Source organism: Homarus americanus, unplaced genomic scaffold, assembly GCF_018991925.1.
Source record: "Homarus americanus isolate GMGI-L3 unplaced genomic scaffold, GMGI_Hamer_2.0 scaffold30768, whole genome shotgun sequence".
Classification (NCBI taxonomy): domain Eukaryota; kingdom Metazoa; phylum Arthropoda; class Malacostraca; order Decapoda; family Nephropidae; genus Homarus; species Homarus americanus.
This window is the reverse complement of record NW_024746690.1, coordinates 21,921-41,619: the sequence shown is the minus strand read 5'-3', so window position 1 is coordinate 41,619 and position 19,699 is coordinate 21,921. Positions and strand designations below refer to the sequence as shown.

Below are 19,699 nucleotides of genomic sequence, written 5' to 3'. Positions count from 1 at the left end.
CTCTTCCTCCTCTCGTTCTTCTGTCTTCCTCCTCTCACTTTACTGTCTTCCTCCTCTCCTCTTTTCCTCCTCTCTTCCTCCTCTCACTCCTCTCTCCCATTCCACGTCTCATTCCTCTCTTCTCTTCCTCCCGTCATTCCATCCCTTCTCTTCCTTCTCACTTCTCTTCCTCCCGTCATCTCTCTCCTCTTCTCTTCCTTCTCTCACTTCTCTTTCCCTCCCGTCATCTCACCTCTTTCTCTTCCTCCTTCTCTCACTTCTCTCTCCCGTCATCTCATTCCTCTTCTTTCTCCTCTCACTCCTCTCTTCTCTTCTTCCCGTCATATCACGCCTCTTCTCTTCCTCCTTCTCTCACTTCTTCCTCCCGTCACACCTCTCTTCTCTTCCTTCTCTCACTTTCCTCCCGTCATCTCCTCCTCTCTTCTCTTCCTTCTCTCACTTCTTTCCTCCCGTCATCTCACCTTCTCTTCCTTCTCTCACTTCTCTCTCTCCCTGCCTATCCACCTCTTTCTTCCTCTTCTTTCTTTCTTCCTCCCGTCATCTCATTCTCTTTCTTTCCTCCCATCATCTCACTCCTTCTTTCTTCCTTCTCTCACTTTCTCCTCATCTCACTCCTTTCTCTTCTTCCTCCCGTCATCTCACCTCTCTCTTCTTCCTTCTCTCACTTCTTCCTGTCATCTCACCCTCTCTTCTCTTCCTTCTCTCACTTCTCTTCCTCCCGTCATCTCACCTCTCTTCCTCCTCTTCTTCTCTTTCTCCTCCCTCATCTCACTCCCTTCTTCCTTCTCTCACTTCTTCTTCCGTCATCTCCCCTCTCTTCCCTCTCACTTCTTCCTCCCGTCATCTCACTCCTCTCTTCTCTCTCCTTCTCTCACTTCTCTTCCTCCCGTCATCTCACTCCTCTCTTCTCTTCCTTCTCTCACTTCTTCTTCCCGTCATCTCACTCCTCTTCTCTTCCTTCTCTACTCTCTTCTTCCTCCCGTCATCTCACACTCCTCTCTCTTCTCTTCCTTCCCTCACTTCTCTTCCTCCCGTCATCTCACTCCTCTTCTCTTCCTCTTCTTCTCACTTCTCTTCCTCCCGTCATCTCACCCTTCTTCCTTTCTCTCCTTCTCTTCCCTCCCGTCATCTCACTCCTCTTTCTTCTTCCGTCATCTCACTCCTCTCTCTTCTTCCTCCCATCATCTCCAGGTTGTTCCTCTCTCCTTTCTCTACAGTCATGACCATCTGTAAACACACAACTCCTTCATTAGGCTGGTGTCCGGGAAAGCTGGTGAGAGTGAGCCAGCTGTGGCCAGATGGTGACTCTCTTGGAACACCAGTTGAGCTGCGGGTGACTCATGGCCTGGTGCTGACTCATGGCCTGGTGGTGACTCATGACTTGGTGGTGACTGAGGACCTGGTAGTGATTCATGGCCTGGTGGCGACTCGTGGCCTGGTGCTCATGACCTGGTGGTGACTCATGGCCTGGTGTGGTGACTCATGACTTGGTGGTGACTGAGGACCTGGTAGTGATTCATGGCCTGGTGGCGACTTCGTGGCCTGGTGGTGACTCTATGACCAGTGGTGACTCATGGCCGTGGTGACATGGCCTGGTGGTGACTCATGACCCAGTGGTCTGGTGGTGACTCGTGGCCTGGTGGTGACTCATGACCTGGTGGTGACTCATGACCTAGTGGTGACTCATGGCCTGGTGGTGACATATGGCCTGGTGGTGACTCATGACCTGGTAGTGACTCATGGTCTACGGACTAGTGGTGACTCATGGTCCGGGGACACTTGTGGGTGACTCATGGTCCGGGGACACTTGTGGTGGTGACTCATGGTCCGAGGACACTTGTGGTGGTGACTCATGGTCCAGGGACACTTGTGGTGGTGACTCATGGTCCAACACTTGTGGTGACTCATGATCCGGGGACACTTGTGGTGGTGACTCATGATCCGGGGACACTTGTGGGTGACTCATGATCCGGGGAAACTTGTGGTGGTGACTCATGATCCGGGGACACTTGTGGTGGTGACTCATGGTCCGGGGACACGGTGGTGACTCATGATCCGGGAAACTTGTGGTGGTGACTCATGGTCCGGGGACACTTGTGGTGGTGACTCATGGTCCGGGGACACTTGTGGTGGTGACTCATGGTCCGGGGACACTTGTGGTGACTCATGATCCGGGGAAACTTGTGGTGGTGACTCATGATCCGGGGACACTTTGTGTGGTGACTCATGGTCCGGGGACACTGTGGTGGACTCATGATCCGGGGAAACTTGTGGTGGTGACTCATGGTCCGGGGACACTTGTGGTGGTGACTCATGGTCCGGGGACACTTGTGGTGGTGACTCATGGTCCGGGGACACTAGTGGTGGTGACTCATGGTCCGGGGACACTTGTGATGGTGACTCATGGTCCGGGGACTTGTGGGTGACTCATGTCCGGGGACACTAGTGGTGGTGACTCATGGTCCGGGGACACTTGTGGTGGTGACTCATGGTCCGGGGACACTAGTGGTGGTGACTCATCCGGGGACACTTGGGGGTGACTCATGGTCCGGGGACACTTTATTTTACTTTCTGTGTATCATAATGTAATATGTGTTTTCGAACATTTTTTCTTTATTATTATTTAATGAATTAATTCCACTTTCGTGTAAGCTGGTGAAGAAGACTGTAAAGATAATAGTGTAAAGGGTTATGTATCATCGTCACTCTGATGTGGCTGGAGTTATGCGGGAGATTCACTGTGATAAATTTCCATCAACTTTATGCCCAACTTCCACCAGGACCATTTGGCCATCAGGCTGGGTAAACCTCGTCAAAGTTCGTCATCCAAAACTTATGAGAGAGGATTGAGTTATACCTCTTTTGGGCTCAGTTGGCAGTCATGGAGCTGTCTGCTCTCGACCGTATACAAGCTGTTGAGAGCCGAGGAAAAGTTGTCCCTCTGAGGAGGCGCTGCGTGGGAGCTGACATTACACCAGGGGGCGCTTATTCACAGCTAATTCTTCCTTCTCCGCCTCCTGCATCGCCTCCCGGAATGATAAACGAGACCAGTAGGGGAACGTTCTCGACCATATACCTCGTGACACTCGAGGAAAAGTTGACCCCATTCCCTGATGATACCTGCAGAAGAGGCGCTCATCCACAGAGGTGCACACAGTCTTCTGCCTCCTGTATCACCGCCAGGAGAAAGTAAATAACTTTGAGACTTGGAGCAGCTCGTCCTTGACCTTTTACAAACTCCTTCAGCTAGTTTCTTAATGGTTCGCGACAACGACAGTGACTCCACACGCTTGGTGCTCATCCACACACAGCTTAGATCATCCTCCTTCACCCGTCTGTGGTGTCACTTTGTGGAGTGATGACTGAGTCTCTCGTTTGGATGACTGAATCCCTTCCGACAATGACCGAACTTCGTGATTGTCATTTAAATAACGTAAGACACACATATGCCAACGACACATCTCCTCAGATACACGTTAAGTTCAGCAGCGATTATATTCAGTGTCCCTCCCCTGTGGGTGTACCGCCTCAACACTGCCCACAGGGGACGACACACAGCCGTTTCTCAAAGGCGTTCTTGAGCCGCTTTCGGCTTTCAGGAGACCACATCTAAGAAGCCTGCTGAAAGGAACTTGCTTCGTGGACCTGCTTAGGGGAACTTCAGGGACCTACTTCAGGAGTCTGTTTCAGGGGACTTAATTCAGAGCCTGCACCAGGGGACTTAGTTCAGGAAATGAGTCGTTTATTATGTGGAAATGAAGAACAGGTCAGGTGTATACCCTTGGTTCGTACTTGCTGTGAACAAGATTACTCTAAAGGAGAGAGAGAGATAAATAGATAGAGAGATAATGAGATAATGAGATAATGAGGAAGAGAGAGAGAGAGAAGGAAAAAACAGAAAGAGTGTAAGTAAAGGATATAATAGTTTCCTGAGAGAGAGAGAGAGAGAGAGAGAGAGAGAGAGAGAAGAGAAGAGAGAGAGCGGATTTATTACTGGGTATGTAACAACAATCCAGGAAGATAGTTTCAACCTTGGGGAATATTATATAACTGGTAGAATCTCTCTCTCTCTCTCTCTCTCTCTCTCTCTCTCTCTCTCTCTCTCTCTCTCTCTCTCTCTCTCTATCTCTTCTAATCTTCAGAGAGATAGACGTTCCACAGGACTAGCCTTTAACCTCTTCGATATTCAATATTCCAATACTCGACCTCAGCGATATTATGAAGTTATATTTATATGTGTCTTGGATATTTGGGAAATATGACGAAACTATAAGGAATATATCGGCATTTTGGATATATGTAAATTTGTCTTATGTTAATAGTATTGTTTGTTATGGTAGTGAACCGTTTGTAAGAGTTTAGAAGAATTGGGATATTTTCGTATGTTGATGATACAGTTTGTTGAGTTTGATGTTGTGTTTTTGAGTGTTTGTGGTTTCAGAATAGCTTTGATGATACTGTTTATGAGACTCCTCAGGCGTTTGTGAATGTTATTGCTATTATGGTTTATGAGTTTTATCGTTATTGTTTGTGAGACTTAATTCGATTAGACAATACATTATGCTTCCAATATCTTCACAGGCGGCAGTACCTCCCTGTTTGATAGCTGACCCTTACCTACTACTTACTATAGTTATAAAAAATATATATACCATGATTTGTGATGTTCTTGAACTGTTTGTGAGACTTTACGATCATAGTTGATATTTAAGCAATAGTTCGTGTGACGTTAGTGAGGTGTTTGTGTGAGTTGGAGACTTCAGGAATGTGTCAGGTGGCTCAACAGCTCAAGCTCTAATTAATGTGTTGGTAGTTTGTTGTAAGATTTGATGCAGTCTGTGGGATTAATAACATGTCTGGGAGGATTTGGAGGCTTGAGAGTTATATTATATTGATATGTTTACAATTTATGAATTTTTTTATTTGTTTATGTGATGCACTTTGTGAAATTGATGATGTCTGTATGAGAGTTGACGTGCTACAGTTTGTGAGATTGATGATGTCTGTGTGAGAGTTGAAGGGCCACAGATTGTGAAGTTAGTGACGTATTTTTAAGATTTCTTTGCCGCAGAACTGAAAGACTCATGACGTGTTTTTAAGAACTTTTACTCGCTTGGGTGAAACTCTGATCAACACGGCGTGAAGCTCAAGTCCAGGAGGAGTTTGTTAGTAAACCTGATGAGCCAAGAAGCCCCCTGTCTCCCTGTCTCCCTGTCTCCCTGTCTCTCTGTCTCCCTGTCTCTCTGCTCCTTCCATCCTTCCTCCCAGCTTCCCTCAGCTTTCCTCCTCCCACTCTTTCCTCCCTAGCCTCCATTGCCTCTCTTCGATCCTCCTCACCCTCCTTACCTGCCACCCTCCTTACCTGCCACCCTCCCCACCTGCCACCCTCCCCACCTGCCACCCTCCTTACCTGCCACCCTCCTACACCTCCTTACCTGCCACCCTCCTTGCACCCTCCTACCACCCCACCCTCCTTACCTGCCACCCTCCTTACCTGCCACCTCCTTACCCTGCCACCCTCCTTACCTGCCACCTCCTTACCTGCCGCCCTCCTACCTGCCCCCTCACCTCCCACCCTCCACCCCCTCCTGCCCCCACCCCTCCACCCCCCCCCCTCCTTACCTGCCGCCCTCCTACCTCCACCTCCTTACCTGCCACCTCCTTACCTGCCACCCTCCTTCCCACCCTCCTTACCTGCCACCTTCCTACCTGCCACCCCCTTCCTCCCACCCTCCTACCCCCCCCTACCTGCCACCCCCTGCCACCCTCCTTACCTGCCACCCCTCCTTACCTGCCACCTCCTTACCTGCCACCCTCCTTACCTGCCACCCTCCTTACCTGCCACCCTCCTTACCTGCACCCTCCTGCCTTGCCGCTGTCTCAACCAAATTTTTAACTCCTTGTATTATGTGAGCAGAAGGAATGACTGAAAGAGAAGGTGTCAGAGAAAGAATGACTAGAAAGAGACAAAGAATGACTGGATGGAGAGAGATACTGACTGGATGGAGAGATACTGACTGGGTGGAGAGAGAGATCTGACTGGGTGGAGATTGATACTGACTGGAGAGAGATACTGACTGGATGGAGAGAGATACTGACTGGGTGGAGAGGATGTGACTGGATGGAGAGAGAGAGAGATACTGACTGGATGGAGATACTGACTGGATGGAGAGAGGAATGCAGCTGGATGGAGAGAGATACTGACTGGATGGAGAGATACTGACTGGATGGAGAGATGCTGACTGGATGGAGAGATACTGACTGGATGGAGATACTGACTGGATGGAGATACTGACTGGATGGAGAGAGCTGACTGGATGGAGAGATACTGACTGGATGGAGAGAGATACTGACTGGGTGGAGATTGATACTGACTGGATGGAGAGAGATACTGACTGGATGGAGAGAGATACTGACTGGATGGAGATACTGACTGGATGGAGAGAGATACTGACTGGGTGGAGAGAGACTGACTGGGTGGAGAGAGAGATACTGACTGGATGGAGATACTGACTGGATGGAGATACTGACTGGATGGAGAGAGATACTGACTGGGTGGAGAGAGAGATACTGACTGGGTGGAGAGAGATACTGACTGGATGGAGAGAATACTGACTGGATGGAGAGAGAGAGAGATACTGACTGGGTGGAGAGAGATACTGACTGTGTGGAGAGAGATACTGACTGTGTGGAGAGAGATACTGACTGGATGGAGAGAGAGAGATACTGACTGGGTGGAGAGAGAGAGATACTGACTGTGTGGAGAGATACTGACTGTGTGGAGAGAGATACTGACTGTGTGGAGAGATACTGACTAGAGTGTGGGAGAGAGACAGAGATAGAGAATGTAAAAAGTGAGAGACTGAGACAAATTTACAACAAGATAGAAAGAGCGAGATACAATGAACATACATACATACATACATACATACATACATACATACATACATACATACATACATACATAGAAGGGTCGACAGAAGGATATGAAGGGACCCTGACATAGATAGATAGATAGATAGATAGATTGATGGATGGATAGATAGATAGATGGATGGATAGATAGATAGATGGATGGATAGATAGATAGATAGATGGATGGATAGATAGATAGATAGATGGATGGATAGATAGATAGATAGATGGATGGATAGATAGATAGATAGATGGATGGATGGATAGATAGATAGATAGATGGATGGATAGATAGATGGATGGATGGATGGAGACGCTGCAACATCAAGATAAAGAAAAGAAAATATCAGACATGTTTTTGGATGTCTCTAAGGACTAAAAATTCTTCAATGGCTACACTGAACACACACACACACACACACACACACACAATATAGTATATATATATATATATATATATATATATATATATATATATATATATATATATATATATATATATATATATATATATATATATATATATATATATATATATATATATATATATATATTCATATACTGTGTGCGTACATTTGAGTCAGTTATTTAGTTTGTCTACATACGAGATTAAAATTTTCGTAAATTAATCAAATTTTCCAAAAGAATCATTTTTTTCTTCAGCTTCATTCAACAGGTAAATTACCATCATTTTTTTAGTCTGCTTGGCTCCTCGTGCGTCATGGAACCTTCTCTTGGTGACTCATCCAGTGAAGTGATCCAATTACCAAAACCAATTATATAAAGCAAATTATATTGAGCTAAAAACGAAAGCTACTTGTGATAACCAATTACATAAGATAACTAAACAAACCGGTTATAAAGAAAAGTTATGAAAGTCAGAGATAAAGACCAATTTTATACACTATTAAACAGAGTGTGTATAAAACAAGCCAGTTAGAAAGTCCAATTATAGAGAGTATTTAAACAAACAAGTGATACAGACCAATTATATGTATTCAATGACAAAGATGAAATTACATGTAAAAAAGCGCTCCCTAACACAAGCCAATTAAACGAGAATAAACAAAAAAACATTCACGATAAAAAACAAACACCAAATTTCCAGTTCAATTTATAAAGTCATACAATATCTAACCATCTCGCTCTCATTATATTTTAAGAAATTATACTCTTGATTTTTTGGATTAAAGGGAAAAACTGTATGTACAAGGCAGAGTGCACCAAAAGTTTCACACCTTCGGCAGATGTTTTCACCAAATTTCACGACACGACTTTTGTCTTTCATTGTTCATATTAATTTAATGATTAATATATCAATTGTGGTGGAATTTTATAAGACTAGTAGACTCAAGAGAAGAATATGTAATTAAAAACCCCTATAGAGTTTGTTTATCCATTATTCAATTGATATTAAACCGTGAACTTCCTCTCGCGGGTCACCAGGACTAATTAGCATGTAGTTACAGGTCAACAACTCGACGATCTCCCTTGGTTGGCTCATTATTGGTCCAAAGGTTTTACATGAAGCCACTTGAATTACTTGATATTAAAATTGGGCCCTTCTCTCATAAGTCCTCACAACTGACTATTATGTGGCGCTCTCACACGGCTTCTCCTCCTCTTTCCCTTCCTCTTCCCCTTTCCCTTCCTCTTCCCCTTTCCCTTCCCCTTCCCCTTCCCCTTCCCCTTCCTCCTTCTGCTCTTCCTCTTCTACCTCTATTCCTCCTCGTTTTCCTCCTCTATTCCTCTCTCCTCTGTGTGTGTGTGTTTGCGTGTGTGTGTGTGTGTCTGCGTGTCTGTGTGTGTGTGTGTGTGTGTGTGTGTGTGTGTGTGTGTGTCTGTGTGTGTGTGTGTGTGTGTGTGTGTGTGTGTGTGTGTGTGTGTGTGTGTGTCTGTGTGTGTGTGTGTGTGTCTGTGTGTGTGTGTGTGTGTGTGTGTGTGTCTGCGTCTGTGTGTGTGTGTGTGTCTGTGCGTCTGTGTGTGTGTGTGTCTGTGTGTGTGTGTCTGTGTGTGTGTGACGCCAACAGTTCTGATCCTAGGGTGCCCTTCACACTCGACAGATTTCGACAACTGGACGAAAGACTACGAGACGGTTCACCTGTTTTCCTCTTGGTCTCATTCAGTCATATTCTCTGTTTCTCTTCTTCTTTTCTTCTTTGTTTCTCTTCTTCTTTTCTTCTTTGTTTCTCTTCTTCTTTTCTTCTTTTCTCTTCTTATTATCTTTCAATTTCAACGTCTCAATATATTTTGTCCTCTATCCCACTGTGTTACGTTCTCTGACTGAAGTAAGACCTTTATTAACGGGTTATATAGAGAGGAAAGTCCGTTATATCAAGGTTCCCTTAGATGTTAAACCTCCATCTAACGGATTATATGGGAAAATCCGTTATATGGAGGTTTTACTCTCGGTGTTTTGTCTTATTTCTCATTTCATTTCGTTCTTTTACCTCATTCTGTTTCGTTCATTCTGGTATTTTATGGTCTGTTTCAGTGATAATTTATCGTTCTTTTTCATTATTTATTACCCTCTATTTATCAGTGTTGTGTCTCTCTGCTTCATTCATTCTATCCCGATGTATTGCGTTATCGTTCGTTCTCTATTTCATTGAGTTTCGTTCAAAATCTCGTCGTTTCCACTGTGTTAGGCATCGTGGCATTTATTTTCGTTCGCTTTCTTTATGTGCATCTTTATGTCAAGCGGATTTAGCATATTTTATTCATAATTAAAATGTATTTGTCTTTGTTTGCTCTAACTACAAAAAAAAATCATTAACAAAATTTAAAACAAAAATCTGAAGAAAAAATCTGTAAACAGAATAGAAAAAAAATCTGAAAAAAATTCCTGATTTATTAAACATTCCCAAGATATAAAATTTTTATGAATAAAATTACGAAAGAATAATCCAGATTAGAAGTGTAATAAATAAGATTATCACTTTCTTTTTTATTTTCTTAGGTGGAGGGGAAAAGTCCTTTACTCTCTTTGGCAGTCAAGTAGAAAATTTGTCTCAGTAGAAAGCAAGACACTGGTATCAAGTCACACAGGCGAGATTAAGTATTTTCTTATATATTTATTTGTATGTCTGCTAATAAAACTATGTATGTATGTATGTATGTATGTATGTATGTGCTCATATAAACACCACCCCAATGTATATATTTAAATGAATATTGTCTAAAGTCGAATTATACACTAGAAAAACTTATACAGGCTCTCTCTCTGAAGGATTTTATTTTATGGGGCAAGTCATTTCAAAGGTTTGAAGTCGATATGATCTTCTTTTACGATAAGAGAGGGAGAAATGTGTGTGTGTGTGTGTCCAGTGAAAAGGTATAAGGATCGTTAAACCTGAAGGTGCCAAATCGACTCCCTCGCCTGAAGTCGATTACTCCCTCGTAACGATTGGAGAGCACCACACGGAAAGGTGGCAATACTTTCAGTTAGCCCGACTGCATACCGCGGCAGACAAGCGCCAACGTCAGGGCACCTTCCTCCACAGTAGATGGAGCCCTCCACATGTGCAACGAATGTGGATGACGCTGTGGACCCGTATCAACCTCTTTAGTCACCTTAAAACTCACCAACCTATGTGATATCCTAAGTTAATACAGTAACTCATATCATTGTATCATAGCTGCGTGATCGTCATACTCGATTCCGAGTGACAACAAAGTAGCATTAGTGTGTGTGTGTGTGTGTGTGTGTGTGTGTGTGTGTGTGTGTGTGTGTGTGTGTGTGTGTGTGTGTGTGTGTGTGTGTGTTGTGGCCGTTGGCAGTGTCCTGTACAATGGCACCTAGTTTGAGTTCTTCCCCATCCAAATGGGGGTTAAACAAGGGTGTATTGACACCAACTCTCTTTTGCATTTTCTTGGCTGCCTTCCTTACTCATACCAGTGCTAATTAAGCCGCGGGGTGGACATCCGGTACCGGATGAAGGGTCTTTTCAACATAAGACGACTTCAGGCAGGAACAAAGGTGTCGGCAGCTTCCATCACTGAACTTCAGTATGCAGAGGACCTCACCCTCGTCGCTCACACTGAACGCGACCTACAGGAGGTCCTGAACACCTATGCAGAAGCGTTTGCACACTTCGGTCTTGAGTTGAATGTATGTAGGACTGGTTCAGCTGTAGGGAGATGATATTATTTACAAGGTTGCACGTATATCGATCAGTGATCCTCCACACCCTGCTATATGGCAGCAAGACGGGTCACAAACAGGAGGCACGTCAAGGCACTTGAAAATTTTCATCCTTCGAGATCGCTGGAAGGAACAAATGCCAGATTCTTGCTGACACCAACTACAGGAGCATCGAGGCTACCATTATCCATGAACAACTACGTTGGACTGGCCATGTTACCCGCATGGATGACAGTAGACTGCTAAAACAGCCACTTTATAGTCACCTAACGAATGGTAAACGTAACGCTGGCGGGCAACTGAAAAGGTATAAGGATAGTCTTAAGACAAACCTATAAAAGTGCCAAATGGACCCCATCACCTGGGAGACTATTACTCCACACCGTAATGCATGGAGGAGCGCCACACGAGAAGGTGTCAATACTTTCGAGTTAGACCGACCGCATACCGAAGCAGACAGGCGCCAAAGCCGGAAAGAAGATGCCGCCGCCCCTCCTGCAATAGAGCCCACCACATGTGCTACATCTGTGCTGGTCCCGGATCGGCCTCTTGAGTCACTTCAGAGCTCACCAACGAAGGTGAGATCACTAATAACTCGATTCCGAATGACAGCAAAGTAGTAGTAGTAATAGTAGTAGTAGGTGTGTGTGTGTGTGTGTGTGTGTGTTATCGATAAAATCCATAAGGAACATATAAAGTGAAAAATAAATTCAACATATAAACGATCACACTGCCGCTGTTTCGAATAGAGTTCAACACACCACCAGCACAACATTGTTCTATCATACAATAAAAGATTGACATATCTACGTATATTAATCACCATTAAATTCACAAATTTTGTTTCATATTTTGCTGATATTTGGAACGTGTCATATTTCCACGCAATTTTGCGACACAAGTTCCAACAATATGGCACGCTGGTCACCTCCCGCTTCATGGCCTCAAAGTGAATGAGACAGTGAGACAAAGAGACAATAAAAGCCACGTGGTTTGTTTAATTGGCTGCAACACTATTCATATCCATTTTCACAATACCATTTTGGACCTAAGAAAACCTTCTCTCAAACGAATGGTGAATTATGTAAATCCTGTTCTTTTGTATAAATGAAGTGAAACTCTTATAAAAAGATGTAAACACAATTGCCCTGAAAGTTCGTACAAAAAAATTCCCTGTTTACTCGCACACTCACTTAAGTTACGAGACAAAGTTGGCAGCTAAAACTAACTTATACTTACATTTATATTCCGCTTTATCTGTATACAGGTAAAAATCCTCATGTCTGGGGAAAAAATAATATACAGATTTTTTGTTCTTCAGATTGCTGCCTGTAGTCAGAGCTTTAGGCCACAGGGATAAATGAGGCAAATATAGGGAAGAGTTTTTTTGAGTAATCACACGTGTACATCGACCAGGACGAAGATCATATCCAAAGTCTTCCATAAACCTAAATTTGGGTTAGTGAATTTATTCTGCCTTTGTATAAGACCAATACGACAAATGCATCAAATATTCTCCTCAGTAGCTTTTCTATGATAATTGAAATAAAAGAACAAATCCTAATGAATAAATCCCGAACATTAAGACAACATCACATAATATAACACCGACAATAGAAACAACTTGTTACATAAACTCAGAGAAAAATAAATACGCTTTGTCAGACTCGTTGAGGTGTGCTGAACCAAACAACATTCACAGGTAAAAATATGAACAAAAGGTAGGCTGGGAAGGGCGAGATATATGGAAACAACAGCAATAACAATCAATAAAGATTCACTAGAACAAATATTTTATCAACTCTAAAAATATATCTGCCAATAGCTATACTTGTGTCTTGATATACTTGGATCGAATAAATTATCAAACCCATTTTAAAACGCCATTAACCACAAAAATATTATATATAGAACACCATACATAAGTAGAAGTCTAACAGGAGAATAAAAAAAATAATTATGAGTTATTCGATAAGGATAATAAAACTGGTGTGTTTTATATAGAGACCGAGTGAGAGGAAGAGAGAGGGAGAGGAGAGGAGAGAAGAAGGAGAGGGAGGGGGCCAACAGAGGAAGAGCAAGAGTGAAAGAAGAAAGCTGTAATAACATTCACTAAAACACAATAGCTGTAATAACATTCACTAAAACACAATAGTTGTAATAACATTCACTAAAACACAATAGTTGTAATAACATTCACTAAAACACAATAGCTGTAATAACATTCACTAAAACACAATAGCTGTAATAACATTCACTAAAACACAATAGTTGTAATAACATTCACTAAAACACAATAGCTGTAATAACATTCACTAAAACACAATAGTTGTAATAACATTCACTAAAACACAATAGCTGTAATAACATTCACTAAAACACAATAGCTGTAATAACATTCACTAAAACACAATAGCTGTAATAACATTCACTAAAACACAATAGCTGTAATAACATTCACTAAACACAATAGTTGTAATAACATTCACTAAAACACAATAGCTGTAATAACATTCACTAAAACACAATAGCTGTAATAACATTCACTAAAACACAATAGCTGTAATAACATTCACTAAAACACAATAGTTGTAATAACATTCACTAAAACACAATAGTTGTAATATTCACTAAAACATAGCTGTAATAACATTCACTAAAACACAAAGTTGTAACATTCACTACACAATAGTTGTAATAACATTCACTAAAACACAATAGTTTAAAATATCTAACAAAACACAATAGCTGTAATAACATTCACTAAAACACAATAGTTGTAATAACATTCACTAAAACACAATAGTTGTAATAACATTCACTAAAAACACAATAGTTGTAATAACATTCACTAAAACACAATAGTTGTAATAACATTCACTAACACAATAGTTGTAATAACATTCACTAAAACACAATAGCTGTAATAACATTCACTAAAACACAATAGTTGTAATAACTATTACAAAACACAATAGTTGTAATAACATTCACTAAAACACATAGTTTAGTAACATTCACTAAAACACAATAGCTTTAATAACATTCACTAAAAACAATAGTTGTAATATATACTAAAACACAATAGCTGTAATAACATTCACTAAAACACAATAGTTGTAATAATTCTACTAAAAACAATAGTTGTAAAATATTCACTAAAACACAATAGTTGTAATAACATTCACTAAAACACAATAGCTGTAATAACATTCACTAAAACACAAGAGGTAATAACATTCACTAAAACACAATAGTTGTAATAACATTCACTAAAACACAATAGCTGTAATAACATTCACTAAAACACAATAGTTGTATAACATTCACTAAAACACAATAGCTGTAATAACATTTACTAAACATAGTTGTAATAACATTCACTAAAACACAATAGTTGTAATAACATTCACTAAAACACAATAGCTGTAATAACATTCACTAAAAACACAATAGCTGTATAACATTCACTAAAACACAATAGCTGTAATAACATTCACTAAAACACAATAGCTGTAATAACATTCACTAAAACACAATAGTTGTAATAATATTTACTAAAACACAATCTGTATAACATTCACTAAAACACAATAGTTGTAATAACATTCACTAAAAACACAATAGCTGTAATAACATTCACTAAAACACAATAGTTGTAATAACATTCACTAAAACACAATAGCTGTAATAACATTCACTAAAACACAATAGTTAATAACTTACTAAAACAATAATATGTAATAACATTCACTAAAACACAATAGTTGTAATATCTACTAAAACAATAATAGCAATAACATTCACTAAAACACAATAGCTGTAATAACATTCACTAAAACACAATAGCTAATAACATCTACTAAAAACACAATTGTAAATATCTACTAAAACAAATAGCTGTAATAACATTCACTAAAACACAATAGTTGTAATAAATTCACTAAAACACAATAGTTGTAATAACATCCACTAAAACACAAAGTTGTAATAACATTACTAAAACACAATAGCTGTAATAACATTCACTAAAACACAATAGTTGTAATAACATTCACTAAAACACAATAGTTGTAATAACATTCACTAAAAACACAATAGCTGTAATAACATTCACTAAAACACAATAGTTGTAATAACATTCACTAAAACACAATAGCTGTAATATCACTAAAACACAATAGCTGTAATAACATTCACTAAAACACAATAGTTGTAATAAATTCACTAAAACAAATAGCTGTAATAATATTCACTAAAACACAATAGTGTAACATTCACAAAACACAATAGCTGTAAATATCTACTAAAACACAATAGCTGTAATAACATCTACTAAAACACAATAGTTGTAATAACATTCACTAAAAACATAATATCTGTAATAACATTCACTAAACAACAATAGTTGTAATAATATTTACTAAAACACAATAGCTGTAATAACATTCACTAAACACAATAGTTGTATAACATTCACTAAAACACAGCTGTAATAACATTCACTAAAACACAATAGTTGTACAATATTCACTAAAACACAATAGCTGTAATAATATTTACTAAAAACACAATAGTTGTAATAACATTCTACTAAAACACAATAGTTGTAATAACATTCACTAAAACACAATAGCTGTAATAACATTCACTAAAACACAATAGCTGTAATAACATTCACTAAAACACAATAGTGTAAATATCTACTAAAACACAATAGCTGTAATAACATTCACTAAAACACAATAGTTGTAATAACATCTACTAAAACACAATAGTTGTAATAACATTCACTAAAACACAATAGGTTGTAATAACATTCACTAAAACACAATAGTTGTAATAACATTCACTAAAAACAATAAGCTGTAATAATTCACTAAAACACAATAGCTGTAATAACATTCACTAAAAACACAAAATAAATTCACTAAAACACAATAGTGTAATAACATTCACTAAAACACAATAGCTGTAATAACATTCACTAAAATACAATAATATCATTCACTAAAACACAATAATATCAGTCACTAAAACACAATAGCTGTAATAACATTCACTAAAACACAATAATATCAGTCACTAAAACACAATAGTTGTAATAACATTCACTAAAACACAATAGCTGTAATAACATTCACTAAAACACAATAATATCATTCACTAAAACACAATAGCTGTAATATCATTTACTAAAACAAACACTCTGCCTATTGAGTGGACAAACGGGAGAGGAAGGTAAATTTTGATAACAATTACCCATCCATTCAGCCAATTAGTCCCAGGTAAAACAGTTTAATTATGACATTGTAAACTGATGTTGGTTTATTTTTCAGACGTGTTAACCTTTTCTAGCCTGGTGGTGAGGGTAGAACTGTAATTCGCTTTATTTGTGGTTTATTTCATATCTTCTAACCGTGGACGTACATACATACATACATACATACATACATACATACATACATACATACATACAAACAGAAACAGAGAGAAAGAGACATGGTTGGGAGAGAAAAAAGAGAGACACATAGAGAAATAGACCAACTGAGAGAGAGGATGGGGAGAGAAAGAGATGAAATCATGGAATCGATAAGCACTTTCGGGCATTAGGTCTGACGCAATAAACTATCTCCTTCCATCCATTGATATCTAATTGAATATACAGAAAGAGAGGGCGACAGACAATCAGACAGACAGAAAACGGACAGACAGATAGACAGAAATACAAACAAGCTGAAAGGCAGACAGACCTATAGTAACATATATTAACCTCTATTAACAACCATTAACATCTATTAACCTCCATTAACAATCATTAACATATATTAACCTCCATTAACAACCATTAACATATATTAACCTCCATTAACAACCATTAACATCTATTAACCTCCATTAACAATCATTAACATATATTAACCTCTATTAACAACCATTAACATATATTAACCTCCATTAACAATCATTAACATCTATTAACCTCCATTAACAATCATTAACATATAGTAACCTCTATTAACAACCATTAACATATATTAACCTCCATTAACAATCATTAACATCTAATCAGACAATCACTCAAGACAATCTCTTACTGAGGAGCTGAATACAGGCGTTTACAAGAGCACGGCAGAACATGGTGGTATGATAGTGACGCCAGGGAGCACGGCAGAGCATGGTGGTATGATGGGTGCGCCGGGGAGACGGGGTGTGGTGACGCCAGGGCACGGCAGAACATGGTGGTATGATAGTGACGCAAGTACGGCGAGGCAGCTGGTGGTGTGTATTGTGACAAAACGCCAGGCACGGCAGAGCATGGTATGATGGTGACGCCAGGGGCGCAGCAGAACATGGTGGTATGATGGCGCCAGGAACGGCAGATGGTGGTATGTAGTGACGCCAGGGCACGGCAGAGCATGGTGGTATGATGGTGGCGGGGAGCAGCAGAACATGGTGGTATGATAGTGACGCCAGGGGCACGGCAGAACATGGTGGTATGATGGTGACGCCAGGGGGGCACGGCAGCAGGTGGTATGATAGTGACGCCAGGGGCACGGCAGAACATGGTGGTATGATGGTGACGCCAGGCGGCACGGGAACATGGTGGTATGATGGTGACGCCAGGGGTGCAGCGGGCATGGTGGTGTGTGTTAATGATAGTGACGCCAGGAGCACGGCAGAGCATGGTGGTATGATAGTGACAGGGCGGCGGCATGGTGGTATGATGGTGACGCCAGGGGCACGGCAGAACGGTGGTATGATAGTGACGCCAGGGAGCACGGCAGAACGGCGGTATGATAGTGACGCCAGTGAGCACGGCAGAACATGGTGGTATGATGGTGACGCCAGGGCGGCCAGAACATGGTTTGGCTGATAGTGACGCCAGGGGCACGGCAGAACATGGTGGTATGATAGTGACGCCAGAGCACGGCAGAACATGGTGGTATGATAGTGACGCCAGGGGGCACGGCAGAACATGGTGGTATGATAGTGACGGCAGCGCAACGGCAGAACATGGTGTAGTATAGTGACGCCGTGAGCACGGCAGAACATGGTGGTATGATAGTGACGCCAGGGCACGGCAGAACATGGTGGTATGATGGTGACGCCAGGGAGCACGGCAGAACATGGTGGTATGATAGTGACGCCAGGGAGCACGGCAGAACATGGTGGTATGATGGTGACGGGGGAGCAGTAGAATGGTGGTGTTGAGGTAATTACCGTGTGCTATGTTACTGGTTCTCGGTACCTGGCCGTTGAGTGTGTGTGTGTGTGTGTGAGAGAAAGGTGTTTGTGTGTGGTAGAATGGTCTGTGTGTGTGTGTGTTGTGTTTGTTTGTGGTGTGTTGTGGGATTTTTTGGGATGGTGTGTGTGTGTGTGTGTGTGTGTGTTTGTTGTGTGTGTAGGAGGAAGGATTTTTTGTGGTAGGATGGTGTGGGTGTGTGTGTGTGTGTGCTTGTAGCTGTATGAAGTAAAAATTGTGTGTTGGTGTACATTTTTATTCATTTCTCCACTGACATTTTCACACCACAATTTTCACTGGAATATTTACGCTCCTTACCCTCATTTAATTTACTAATCTCCAAATATCATGGAAATCATTCAATTTCATTTTCCTCTGACGATGTCTTGAATAAAGACAATAAGGTGCTCCGTTGTTTCCCTTTTCCCGTGTGATTTTATCAAGATATATATATATATATATATATATATATATATATATATATATATATATATATATATATATATATATATATATATATCACATGATATGTTATATTACCCTTCCGAGAACATCTACGATAACATAAAGACTAGGGACGATATACCACACAGAATATCATCAACAAAGGTAGTCACGTATTTCTAATTACTGTACACGTGGCTGCCCGCATATATGATGTTATCGATCCACCTCTTACGTCTGGCTGACTATCCTCACCCTGCCTTAAACTACTGCTGAAACAACCATGTCGGCCAAGAACAGCCGTTTGCAATTTCACCAACGTAATATTTTTTAACCAATCAGGATGTTGGTGCCGTGAACCCGCGCAGAGTGTCGTGTTGTACAGTATGATGGATATAAATACCCGGAACAGGAGAGAATCGACCTCATTCTAGTCTGTGATTTCCTTTGTGATTTCTTCCATTACTGAAGGCTGACCTCTCTGTGTAACCTCCGTATCATCTCTCGTAAGTACTAAGCGTTTCTAAAGTATAATATTGATGGTGATATTTAGTTAGGTGATGATTGTGTTAATTCCAACCACCATGATTCATAGCCGAGTTCAGTGGAGTCGTGTATAAGTTCGCTGCTGTTGTCCAGAAAGATCAAACTAACTAAAGTCCTCGAGGTGTTTTAAGTGAACAGACATTATTACAGTGAATCTTGACTTATTGTCTACGTTCCTAACTTATCTAAGAGGTGACCCTGGGTATCATATAATGCTTTTCAAGTGACTGAAAGCCTTGTGTGTTGTACCTAGATTTATAACTTTTATCGAGTCTGGTTTTATATATCTCGTAACTTATTTACAGCCTCTTTCACTTCCAACCGGTACAGTCATCTTTGCCAATGCACCTTCTCTGTGTGGTGTGACCCAAAGGTTATCAAGCAGTGTTTTATGTTCACATTAT

At 40.7% G+C, this 19,699-nt stretch overlaps 1 protein-coding gene across 1 annotated transcript; it reads right to left on the bottom strand.

The window, feature by feature from the left end:
* Positions 1-1,762: 1,762 nt before the first annotated feature.
* On the bottom strand, positions 1,763-2,026 carry LOC121879409 (early nodulin-75-like). Its single transcript, XM_042386043.1, has one exon. It carries the CDS (start codon positions 2,024-2,026, stop codon positions 1,763-1,765), a length of 264 nt encoding a protein of 87 aa, XP_042241977.1.
* Positions 2,027-19,699: the final 17,673 nt, after the last annotated feature.

Excerpts from the sequence above, each read along its gene's own strand:
- LOC121879409 (XM_042386043.1), bottom strand. The coding sequence starts at position 2,026 with ATGAGTCACCACCACAAGTGTCCCCGGATCATGAGTCACCACCACAAG.